This window comes from Emys orbicularis, chromosome 8, assembly GCF_028017835.1.
Source record: "Emys orbicularis isolate rEmyOrb1 chromosome 8, rEmyOrb1.hap1, whole genome shotgun sequence".
Classification (NCBI taxonomy): Eukaryota; Metazoa; Chordata; order Testudines; family Emydidae; genus Emys; species Emys orbicularis.
In genome coordinates this window covers 5,038,084-5,050,479 of record NC_088690.1, presented here as the reverse complement: position 1 = coordinate 5,050,479, position 12,396 = coordinate 5,038,084, and the positions used below count along the sequence as shown (strand labels likewise).

At 56.8% G+C, this 12,396-nt stretch overlaps 1 protein-coding gene across 1 annotated transcript; it reads right to left on the bottom strand.

Moving 5' to 3' along the window:
- Positions 1–1,654: 1,654 nt before the first annotated feature.
- On the bottom strand, positions 1,655–12,084 carry TSPAN1 (tetraspanin 1). Its single transcript, XM_065410055.1, has 7 exons — positions 12,028–12,084; positions 6,663–6,863; positions 6,070–6,144; positions 5,110–5,208; positions 4,050–4,193; positions 2,618–2,701; positions 1,655–1,708 (listed from the first exon to the last, which is right to left on the bottom strand). The coding sequence occupies exons 1-7, from the start codon at positions 12,082–12,084 to the stop codon at positions 1,655–1,657; spliced, it is 714 nt and encodes a 237-aa protein (XP_065266127.1).
- Positions 12,085–12,396: the final 312 nt, after the last annotated feature.

Genomic DNA, 12,396 nt, shown 5'->3' with positions numbered 1-12,396 from the left:
TCTGCTTCCCCCAGCACCATCACGCTTTCACCCCTGCTGCCACCGACCCATGGCGCGCCAGCCTGTCCTTCCAGCTCCCACAGCAGCTGGGATCTTCCTGGGTTCTGTCTCTCTCTTCACTGGGGTAGGGGGCAGTTGCCTCTACCACCCCCCTTTTCCCCACTCACCACCCCTTCCCGAGGGCCCGCGTTGGAGTGTATTGCCGCTCACCATAGGAGCATGGGTCTGACATTGCACGGTGTCTGCCCAGCTGGTCTACAGCCACCTGCCTCCTGTTTGTCCAGTATGTACCCCTTTGCATGGCTAAGTGAAAGACAGCCCCTGATTGGAGCTTAGGACGGGCTGGTACAGCGCCTAGCACAACAGCCCGTAGGGGCTAATAGCAGCGGTAGTCAGGCCTGGCTTATTGGTTTGCCCCAGGCTCCTACAGACGCACAGGAAAGTGGACAGCTGGCATGCAAACAGGAAGGATGGCCAAGTCATTAAGACATTTGCCTAAGCCTTAGGAGACTGAGGTGGGAGCCCCTGCTCTGCCACAGATTTCCTCCATGAGCGTAGGCAACTCACTTAATGTCTCCGTGCCTCAGTTTCCCCAGCTGTACAAGGGGGATGGGGGCCAGCAAAGTACCGAGGCTGGCTAGTTGATGCAGCACGACAGCACCCCGCGGTCGAGTCCTTGGTTAAAGAGTTTATTGGAACATCTTGTGCGCAAACCTTCATTCCACATTCAGAAAATAATTTACACTTGAGATTATAAATTAATTGGGGGGGGGAGTTTCTTCACAGTGTAAAAATATACAGGACAGACTCAGTCTAGTGAGCTCCCAGCATTGCATTGTGCCTTCTAACCCAGCCCCACGCCTTCAAGTGGGAGGGTGCGGAAGCTGAAGAGAGGAGGGTGGCCCGGGAGAGAGGTGAAGGGAGAGAGACAGGGAAAAAGTCAAGGCCAGAGCAGCCCGAGGCCCTTTCCCTTGGCCTACCCGCTTCCCTCTGGCCTACATGCTTAAAGCAAGAAGGAAGTGATGGCCCATTTTAGCTTGGCTGGATGTTCTCTCCCACTCCAGGAGGTCTAAGCCTTCTCCACTAATCTAGACTCTTACGGCAGTTGCTCTCTGTCAGTTAGCCGTAGCTTCAGCGTAGTCACTGGAAGACTCTTGGTTCACCGGGTAGAATCTAACCCTGCGCACTTAGACTGGGGCAGAGGATTTTGTGAACCAGGAGGGCTGGGAAAACAAGCACAAGCAGCCGTCTGGGCTGGTCATCTCCTAGCAAGATCTCCCTATCTCCCCACAGCTAGCTAGGATCACATAGCCCACGGAGGGGACGGAGCGGCATCCGTAGCCCCCGTCAGTCTTTGGCACAGTAGCTCCGGCATGAAACGGAAGCTCTTTCCCCTTCGGAAGTGATTGTATGTACACATTATCGATACGTCACACTAGGTAATATATATATATATATACACACACACACACACACACAAACAAACACACACTCTACAGCTGTCAGCTCGGGAGATCCTTTAAAAACTAATCACAGTGCATAGGACAGAGAGTGTGTTGGGCCCAAGAAATGTTTGATTCTCAAGATAGAGGCAAGACTGTATCGTTCGTCCTCTTCCGCCCAGGGGAACAGGACTCGCCGCCTTCTCCAGGCCTCACTTCTTATCCAGCTGGCAGTACAGGTACATAGATACCACCATGGCTGCGATCTAAAGAGAGGTCAGTAGGTTAGATATCTCCTGCTGCCCAGGGAGGCCTTTTCTTCTTTCTCCTCATTGGCGAGACGCAGCCTCTAGATCACGCAACTGTAACCCAGTCTTGTGCCCCAGTCTATAGAGGAGATGGGTCTGTTGTGGCTTTCCGATGGCCAGCCTGGCCCTTTAACTCAAGCTTGTGTATCTGGAGGTCCCGGGTTCGATCTGTGGGGATGGCCAAGATGGCGCGGCTCTGCCACCCAGCTGCCATCGTCCTCCCTCTCCTGTTGCTTCCCCCACACGAACGCTGGGGTCGGTTTGGGAAGCGGGCACTGAGGGTCAAGGCCGGGCGCAGGCGGAGGTTCAGGCTGCCTCGGTGGTTCCCATCCACCCCCGCTGAGCTGCTACCGCTGCAGCGGGCGAGCACCTTGGTGCCATGTCCTCAAGTAGCTGCCGCCACCTTTATTTCTGCCCATTCTTTCCCCCGGCCTCCCCACCTCCTCTTGTTTTGTGGCTCCCCCTCCGTAATCCCAACTCAAGCGCCGGGCTCCGGGGTGCCCGGGCTGGGGTTGGAGCCATTGGTGGTCACAGACGCTCTGACAGCTTGGCTGGGCACCCCGGGAGCAGAGGAGACAAGCCTGAGCCTGCAGCCCAGGAGGAGGAGAGCTCAGAAGTGGAGTCAGTGACTCTAGACTCTCCCCTACTGGACGTGCCCCTTGTTTGGAGCAGTGGAGGGGAGACAGTGGGACGGCAGCCGAGCAGACCTACGTGCCCACCTAGGGTGACCAGATGTCCCGATTCTCTAGGGACTGTCCCGATTTGGGGGTCTTTTTCTTATATAGGCTCCTATTACCCCCCACCCCCTGTCCTGATTTTTCACACCCTGCCCAGTTTCTACAGCCAGGAGCCAGCGTGGGGACTTACCTCTAGTGCACAGATCCCTGCCGCCACGCCCCCCACCACGCCCGCGTTCTTGCGAATGTCGCTCAGCAGCTGCTTGAAGCAACCCTAGGGGGAAATGGAAACCAGCTCGGTTAGAAAGAGCCGGAGCCAAGCAAGCGATGGAAGCTGGTTGGAGCAAGGCGGCTGATGCCCAGTCAGCGGAAGGACGCAGCTCCCCCTTCAGTCCCCCTGCTGGGTTTGCCGGCACCGAGCGACTTGCTGAGTGCTTCTGAAGGGAGTCCCATGGTGAGCGCTGACTCTGCTGTTTGAGAAGGGCGGGAGTGTGCCCGGCTGTGCCCTGGCGGTATAGACCAAGCAGGACACCCGTAGTATACGGGCACTTCAGGGATCAGTAAGGCTCAGGTCAGCTTCCCAACACCCAGGAGGACCCCAATATTAACAGGGTTCAGGAAGTCAGGCCAATTTGAGGGGTCTTGATTTGGGCACAGCCTCCCCTCCCCACCCTCCCACTCCCAAATTAAAAGCACCCAGTCTTGGCCACTTCCACTAGATGTCCAAAAATGCACCGGATGGTAATCGCAACAGGGGTTCTGTTCCGCAGCTGAGAATAACTCCAAGCAGAAAGGTCTGTGCTCATGCAATGGGTTAAGTAGGATTTGTACGTCCTACATGAATATAACGCATAGCGCTGGGTCAGCTACTTTTGTTTCACGTGATCTATAGAGTCTAGTTACTAAGACAATCACTAAGAGGGTCAAACAGCGATAGGTTTGAACGCCATATATTGTGTGCATGTGATGGTTTGAAAGGGGACTCAGCTTCGGAGGAGATTTGGGCCTTGTTTCTGGACCAATGTAATATGCACATTAAATACATTTGTACTCCCAGTGCATTCATAATGGCCTGGACTGTTGCTTCTACACACAACTCCCTCCCACCCATCCCTGGGGAGGTCTTCCGTGACCCTATTATTTTTCTGCCAAGTGTCTAAAGAACCTTCGTATAAAGAGAATAACCTATTAGAATCTAGACAAAATCCCCTAGACCAGGCCAGAGTTATCTGCAGGGTCAGCCTTGCTCATGTGTACCACCTACAGGCCTCCAAGCCCTTCGCAAGACGTGTCCTCATCCCCACACTTACAGGTAGGGAAGGGACATAGAGTGGGCAAGTGACTTGGCCAAGGTTGTAGAGCAAGTCAGTTGCAGAGATGGGAACAGAAGATAAGCTCAGGCCCCCCGTGCAGTACAAACCTGCTCCTCCTCTGCCTTACGCCAAACTTCTGTGATTCACAAACTAGTCCCACCTCCCTCTCCGATGGGAAGGGGACAACCCCAGACACTTCAAGAGCAGATGTCAGAGAAGGACAGTGGCCCAGTTTCCACAGCAAACCCACGCCCTTCTAGCCGTGCGGGGTCCTGCAGCCATAAGACACAAGCTGCTGTGTCTCCATACCTCTACGTTGCTGCTGTGTGCAGCTGTCGCATTGCACGGGATGCTGACGGGGTTGCAGCAGAACGCTGGGTACGTGTTGTTGTGTTCCTTGTAGTAGTAAGAGTCAGTGAAGTCTGTGTAGTTCGTCAAGCCGCAGCATTTCACCTGGGAGAAGGAGGCAGAGGAGTGAGAGCAAGGAACAGAACGTGCCCAGCGCCATCACGTCCCAACCAGAGACCTCAAAAAGCTCCACGGACAGATTACAAACCGGTTAATCTCGGGGCCTGTCTCAATCCTACAGAGGTGGATGAAGCCGTCTGGGGCGACGGTACAGCCAGTTAGGACAGGATTGGAAGCAATGAGGGATAATGCATCCAGCCGAAATGGGGAGGAAGGCAGAATGTCGTTCCCCAAGCTGGAGCTGGGCCAGGATTCGGGGTCCAACCCCGACTCTTGAGAGAAGAGGGCCCTTTGACGACCACAACTTGTCAGAGGCAACTGCAGTCTTGTGCATTTTGTCCCAGTGGCCACGACTACCTGATGGGCGGCGGTCTGTGTTGCCGCAGAGGGGAGCGGGGTTGGTTCCAGACACTTGTACCTCGTGTGCATTTGAAGTTATGTCCCCCATCACCCATAGCCCAGGAGGGGACATTCAGTGGATGGGCTCAGATGGGAGCTCTTCCGTCCATCGGCAGCCGAAGAGCGGTAGACACAGGGTCTAGAGGGTGATCAGAATGAAGGGGGCTGGGGCCGGCGCGTTTGCTCCTAGCTCAGACTCGAGTGTCAGCTGAGGCGTGTTGACTTTCTGCTTCTCGAACATGCAGTCGAGTGGCTCACTCGGGAGCTGTGCTCGCCGAGCGGGCAGAGAAGATCTGTCCCGGGCAGGCAACCCCGGGAGGAGCCAAATCCCAGCAATCAGGCTCCGGGCAGCTCTTTACAAGGCCCAAGTGTCCAAGGCAAAGTCTATTGCCCCATCCCCGGAAAGCCCCCCTCAATCTCTAACCAAGAGGCCGTTCTCGAGAGAGGTCGCTTGTAAATAAACAGAGGGTTTGTGGCTGGAGGCCCGCGCAGGCCGGCTCACCGTACTCATGGTGGTGTTCCAGATCTCCGTGACTTGAGGAACCTTCCCGTACTGATTCTTCAGCGTCGGAGTCACCGTTGATTCCAGGATGGTCTCCGCCTAGAAGAGAGTTCAGATGCCATCACAGCGGGCATTAGCCCAACGGCCTTGCGCGCACTCGGGGAGAGGCCAAGGCTTAATGGGGTTCTTGGAGAATCCTACAGGCCAGCGTCCAGGTACACCGGCAACCTCTGCATGTGAGAGGGGGGCTGCCCGGGGGAGTTTGCTGTGCCGGCCCCTTTCCCCAGGAATGGACTCGCTGTGGGACAGGTCGAAGAGTTCCCCAGTTGCGTAAGACGCGTGAGGTCTGTAAGCAGGAAGTGAGAACAGGAACGACCGTCCCCGAGCGGGTCTGACACCACCCTGGCCTACGGCACAGGACGTTCCCGGCAGCAGCTCAGGATTGCTGCCACACAGAGCGGGCCGGAGCTGTCATCTACTCTGCCACCGCCTGCGGCGTTCGCTTTTCCGCCTCCGTTTCACTTCCCAGGGCTCACGCTGCAGCGTGCATGCTACTGACACTGCGGGGGATGGGGGGTGTGAATAGACTAAATCCACATCCCCCCTCCAGCCCCTCACCCCCCATACAACACTGGGCAGCCTCGCCCCCCCACCCAGACAGGGCTGCGTCGCACCAGGCCTTGCGACTGCGTGCCAGGCCATTTTCCGTGCAGGACTGAGAGACTAATTGCCGAGAGAGACTAGCCCCAGGGGTAGGGCATTCCCGCTTCCCTCCTGCCCCACTAACACTGTGAGTGAGGCCAGACCCTCAGCACCTATCAGGGAGGACCGATCTCAGCTCCTCTGGCATCCCCCTTAGCGCAAGGCCTAGAGTAAAGTCCTCCCAGGAACGGGCAAAGGAGACAGAGGTTGCATTAGCCCAGCCGAGCAATCTGTCCCTCCCACCCCTCTCTGACTTACGAGAGACGTGTAGACCAGCGCCACCACCGCAGCAGCGATCTCAGCAATGAAGATGATCAGCACGATCGAGAAGAACTAGAGGAGACACAACGCGGAGGTCTCAGACGGGACAGAGTCCAAGCCCATCTAGCTGGGGCTGGCCACAGCGCTGCCAGCTTCCTGTGGTGGTTAGCAGGGCTGGGTGCAGCCCCGGGGAGAAACTTGGGGGAGGCCAAGCTGGCTTCAGCTAGTTCACAAGTGGGTGAGGAAAGGGGCGAGAGATTGTTACTATGGGGATCTCCCACGGCTTGGGCGAGACAGGGTTTACTATCAAGCAGGGAAGCGTGGGATTTTGAGGGGGCCACTCAATATTCAGACATGTATTGAGTGGCCTCATCCTGGGATCAAATCTACCCCGTTTCAAGGCAGCAGCTGTGTCCCCCGCATGTCCAGACTGAGATTGCAAATGCAGACCACTGGCCTGACAGACCCCACCTCCCTCCTGGAGGTACAAAGCCCACTTCTTCCACCATCCTACCCCACGTGCAGCTCGACAAGCGGGCTAGGCAGACCGAGCGAGCGCGGATTCCTGTCGCCCGGAGCTGGAGATTTACCATGATCAGGAGGCATTTGCTCTCTTTCTGGGCCCCGCAGCATCCCAGGAAGCCAAGCACCACCAGGATGGCGCCGATGACGATGAGGAAGTAGCTCACGTTCACAAACGGCAAGTTGCTGGACGAGCCAAATATGCTGGAGAACGAGCTCCCGTCCACGGCGACCCAGATCCCGACACCCAGGAGCGTCCCTCCGCCAAGCTAGAAGGCAAGAGAGAGGCGCGTGTTATTTCAGAGGTGGCTTGGAAAGGACTAAGGGACGTGGTGTCTGGAGCCAGCACCTTATTGACGGGAGCTAGAAAGGCAAGACCATCTTCTCCTTTCACTTCTAGTTGTGAACGTTCTGCTCTCACGCTAACTGCGACGTTCCTTCCCCTCTAGCTCACGGGGTAGTCTGCCCTCCCCAGCACGCAGTGGTGACCCAGGGCTGGCCCTTTCGCGAAACAGAGGAAGGGCTCCTGGAGCAGATTAGAGGTCCCTTGATTTGGGGGATAATCTCGGGTGAGTTAGCAAGAGTGAAAAGCAGTGCCATCCAGCTCCCCTAGAGCAACCATAAGCTGCCCATGAAACATGGACAATCCGTAACAGGGCGCGGCCCTGACCACTGTCTCTATAGAGACAGATCGTGTTGTCGATTCACCCAAGTGCACAGGGGAGGGGTTCACGGTAGGCAAGGGAGCTGGTGTGATTTGTTTTGGCTCAGAGGCGGGGCTAAGGGCACTGTGATTTGCACAAGAGAGATTCGGAGACCCCCTGATTAGGCTGGGAACAGCTGCTCAGTCACTGGCCCGGGCTGTTTCTGGAACGGGGAGACCCAGGAAAGCTCTGACACGGCACGCGGGTCTCGGGGAACTTCCTGATTTCTACTAGGGTTACCATATTTAAAAAATAAAAAAAGAGGACACTCCACGGGGCCCTGGCCCCGCCCCTTTCCCACCCCCGGCCCCGCCCCAACTCCGCCCATTCCCTGCCCATTCCCCAAAGTCCCCGCCCTAACTCCCCCTCCTCCCTCCCAGCCACGCGAAAAGGGCTGCCCAAGCGCTACCGGCCTCATGGTTTGCCGGGCAGCCCCCAGACCCTGCGCCCCCGGCCGGCGCTTCCCCAACGCAGCTGGAGCCCGGGAGGGGAAGCGCCCAGCCGGGGGCGCAGGGTCTAGAGGCTGCCCGGCAAATCTGTGAAGCCGGTAGCACTCGGGCTTCGGGCAGCCCCCATGCCTCCGGACCCTGCGCCCCCAGCCGGGCACTTCCCCTCCCGGGCTCCAGCTGCTCTGCTCCGGCGGCGCAGGGTCCGGAGGCACGGGGGGCTGCCCGAAGCCGGTAGCGCTGGCTCGGGCAGCTTAGCTCTTAAGCAGAGCCGAAGTCTGAGTCAGGGGAGGAGCAGAGCAGCCGCGGGAGAGGAAGTGCCCGGCCGGTATTTTTCCCGGACATGTTCCACTTTTTGGCAATTCCCCCCGGACGGGGGTTTGATTGCCGAAAAGCCGGACATGTCCGGGAAACAACGGACATATGGTAACCCTATTTCTACCCCAGGGTCAGTCATTTCCTCTGATTAATGCCTGGCACTGGCTGAGGAGATTATAACCTTCTGCTTTCCCGGACAGGTCTTTGTCCTTGCATTCCAGCAAGGGGTGGGGCAGATAAACCCTGATGCTGGCGGGGCGGGAAGGAGAGCCCGGCCACTGCACCAGCCTCACCCACTCCAGTCAGCTCTTTGCGTCGGCTGGGGTCATTACAGTCAACACATGGTGAAGGGCCCCTCACGCCGGAGGGAAAGGGTCTGAAGTCAGTGCCTGACCCCGGAAGAGCGATCGGTACCCAAGTGTGCCACCGATGTTTGCTCTCCCCCCCACCCCCCGTATACCCCATCACCATCTCGCCCCCTCCCCATCCACCTGGCTACCTCCCTCTCCTCATTTAAATTCCTCCCCGAGTCTCCAATGCCACCCTCGGGTGAGTCATTTGCCAGAAGCCCCTGCCAAGCCATTCCTCCCTCTCCTAGACTAAGGTCAGAAGGGACCGTCACAATCATCTCGTTTGATCTCCTGCACATCACAGACCACAGAACCTCACCCGCCCACTCCTGAAATAGACGCTGTACTTCTGGCTGAGTTACTGACGTCCTCAAATCATGGTTTAAAGACTAAGTTATAGGGAATCCACCATTGACAATAGTTTAAACCTGCCAGTGACCAGTGCCCCATGCTGCAGAGGAAGGCGAAACCCCCCAGGGTCTCTGCTAGTCTGACCCAGGGGGAAATTCCTTCCCGACCCCAAATATAGTGATCAGTTAGACCCTGAGCATGTGGGCAAGACCCAGCAGCCAGACACCTGGGAAAGAATTCTCTGTAGTAACACAGAGCCCTCCCCATCTAGTGTCCCATCACCAGCCATTGGAGATATTTGCTGCTAGCAGTCGCAGATCGATGACATGCCATTGTAGGAAGTGTCATCATACCATCCCCTCCATACACTTATCCAGCTCAGTCTTGAAGCCAGTTAGGTGTTCTATCCCCCCAGCTCCCCCTCGCCTTTCAGAACCGGGACCATCAGAGCAGAGACATCTCCACAAGCACCACCACACGGCAGGTCAGATCACCCTGGAGGAGTGGAATCCCCGTCCCCGCATCGGCGTCCAAGTGAACGAGCGTTCTGGAGCCTCCTGTGTTTTACAGCCATCTTAGGACCTGACTAGCCACAGGCTTCAGCAGAGGTCGGGCCCGCCTCGGCTTCAGCACAAGCCAGGAGGAGACCACCTGCATGTCCTCATTCGGAGGCGCTGCCCCTTGGGATCAGACAAGCTTCCCCCTGTGAGGGTCCGTGTAGGGAGACAAGGACCTCAGCCCGTCTCTGAGGGCCGCAGCAAGAGCGGTTGGGAGAAGAAAGGAAGAATCATGCGGGCCAAAGAGCTTTCCCAGGCTGATCATTCCAGCTACATTGGACTAGCGGGGACCCAGGCAGCCAGCCTCCCTATCTGTACCTCCTAGCCAAGCCCAGGGGGAGAAATACACTGAAGAGAACTATTTCCCTCTGGCTGGGAGAACTGCTTCTCCTGTGGGACGCCGCAGGAGCCGAGCCGCTCCGTCCTCGCCCCAGCGCCACAGAGACAGCTCTGCCTTTGAACACATGCCACTGAGCGAGAACAGACGGCCTTGTCCACCGGGCGAATGAAGCCGTGTCCTTTGGGGCAGCGGAAAACCAAGTCACCAGAGAAGTCGCTCGTCACCTCCATTATAACCCCCCACAGCTGAGCTTTTCTCATTGGATCCAGAGCAGAGGAGGATGGAGAAACCCTCCATCAGAGCCACCTGGGAGGAACCTGAGAGGAGCAGACCTGTCAGCCCGTCGGGGGGGAAAGAGACAGAGCCATTATTATTGCATTTCCCTGCCAGTCTCAATGCTGCCTTGGTTTCGGAGCCGCTAGCCCCACCCTCCAGGATTTCGACTTGACGCTATTCATGGTCAGGTGCCCCGGGAACGTGGGGGGAAAACAATCAGTAATTGGAAAGATGGCAGCAGATCTCAGTAGATCCTCAGCGCCAGTGGGGGCAGAGAGCTACAAACCAGAGCTGGCTGGGAAAAGAACAGGATTCCTTCCCACCCCACCCCTCTGCCGAAAATGTAGACAAAACAAAAGAGGGGGTTTTCTGATGGCTCTGCCCTGCCCCCCCACCCCACCCCACCCCCGGACAGCAGATGCTTCCTCTGGATTTTCAATTAAAGGAGAATTTTCCATTAAAAAAAAAAAAAAGGTTTTGATGGAAGATTTCTGGCCGGCCCTATTACAACCCCCCACCTGGCAAAGTGAGAGAGACAGAGCGTCTCCTGTCCGGCCCAGGAGTCCGCCTGTTGACAGGGAGAGGCCGGAGGGGGAAAGAAGAGAGGGCAGGGCCTTCAGCCCTGCTTTCTCATCCTCCCCAAGTATAACTCGGTGCAGTTCTAATCCTGCCAGCCTTGGATGCCACCCTCATGAATCGAGGCAATGGACGAGCCCCAAGTCGGAGGGATCAGAACAGAGCGAAACTGCAGACAACCTTCTAGCCAGCATGGGTCCCACCAGCCCTGGTCCCTGAGCAGCTGTGCTGCCATGTATCCCCGTGGCTTTCCAGGGTACTCCACGCAGACGGCAGGGCCAGGAGCCGAGCACAGAGGCCCTGAGGGCTCGTATTGTACCGAGGGAGTGAAAGAGACAGAGAAAATAAAACACGCTTCTACGGTGGTGGAGCTCCCGGGGACCAGATAGATTTCCATCAGCAAGGTGGCCTGGCTGGATACAGGTTGCAAAGGAGTAAGAGCTTTTGGATGGATCCTGGTGTCACTGCCCCTCCCCCCCACTCTCCTTCCAATGCCACGGGTGCGATTGTCGCCTACGGCGTGGGAGGAGAACAATCAGTGACCGTCGGAGACAGTCTCAGTCCGGAGCCATCATTGGAGTCCCCCGGCAATCCTGGCGGCATGGCCTTATTCAAAGCGAATCCAGGTACTGGGAACAGGTGCACCATGGCGCGGGCTGCAGAATCCATCAACCGCCTCCGTTTCCTGGAACCGCTCCAGCAGGACGTCTTGTTCTGGCCAACTCTGGGGTGGGGCTCTTAGGGAAAGGGGGCTGGTTATAGCCTGCCCGCGCCCTGGAGAGGACCCTACTGGAGGAGTGGCTTACATTTCCTATGCGGCTAGCTGTCCAATGTAGGTGATTGCCTGAGGGTCTGGTCTACTGGTTGCAGAGGGCAATACGCTCCAGCGTAGAAACAGAATGCTTACAGTCTGACACGATCTATCAGCGTCACAGCCCTACAGCCACCACAAGAGCTTCGGAGCAAGCCAGTTTGCCAAGCAAGCCTAGACTGAAACGCGATCACCTTGGCTGGGACCCTTTAAAACTTAAACCCAGCGTTATACAGTATTGTCAACCCCCAGCGTTCAGAGACCACGAGCCAGGCCTACCGCCTGTACTCTAATTAACTCATTAAAACTAGCCGTGCCGATGCTACAGGGCGGGCTGCGTCCGCGCTGCAACATGCTCGCTGCTATTCTAGCCAGCTCGCTAGGGTGCGGCTGGCATGAGTGCGTCCACACGAGATGCCACTCACCGCCCTGCCCGCTGGGCAGACACACACAATTCATACAAAGGAGCACTCCGAGAAAGGGACTCTGGAAAGCATTGCAAACCGCTGGTCCGGCAGAGTCCCAGCCCAGCCCTGCCATAGGTTTCATGAGAGGCAGTCACAGTTCCCCGGGGCCAGCAGAGAACAAGGGCAGGTTCATTCTTTTTTTTAAATAATCCGAGCCACGGTTTCTGGACATTTGCTGGCAGTGAAATCTAGCTCCCGCAACGAAGAGAAACAGCCTGAAACGCGGCCGGTACTTACAAATATGGCCAGGTTAAACAAGATCATCATAACCTTGAGGAAACTGAAGCAGCCCATCTTTGCTCCTGAAAAGAAAACGGAGAGATTAGCACAGCCCAAATAAATGGGCTAGTCTCTAAGGTGCCACAAGGACTCCTCCTTCTTTTTGCTGATACAGACTAACACAGCTGCCACTCTGAAACCTCGGTGGGAGAAGTTTTAGGGCAGACCAGTGCCTCACCCAGCAGTGAGCCCCCCTTCCGGGGGGCTTTTCAACACTAGGGAAGACGCAAACGGCTCCCCTCTGCGGCAGAGAGAAAGAGGAAGCCGAGGCAAATCAATTTCTCTTTGACTGTTGCTCAAAGAGTCCGAGGGAAGTTTCCCAGTCCG

Excerpts from the sequence above, each read along its gene's own strand:
- TSPAN1 (XM_065410055.1), bottom strand. The coding sequence starts at position 12,084 with ATGGGCTGCTTCAGTTTCCTCAAGGTTATGATGATCTTGTTTAACCTG. Across the intron at positions 6,145-6,662 it reads GCAAATGCCTCCTGATCATG|TTCTTCTCGATCGTGCTGAT; the intron begins GTAAATCTCCAG and ends TGTCTCCTCTAG. Across the intron at positions 1,709-2,617 it reads CAGGGATCTGTGCACTAGAG|ATCGCAGCCATGGTGGTATC; the intron begins GTAAGTCCCCAC and ends ACCTCTCTTTAG.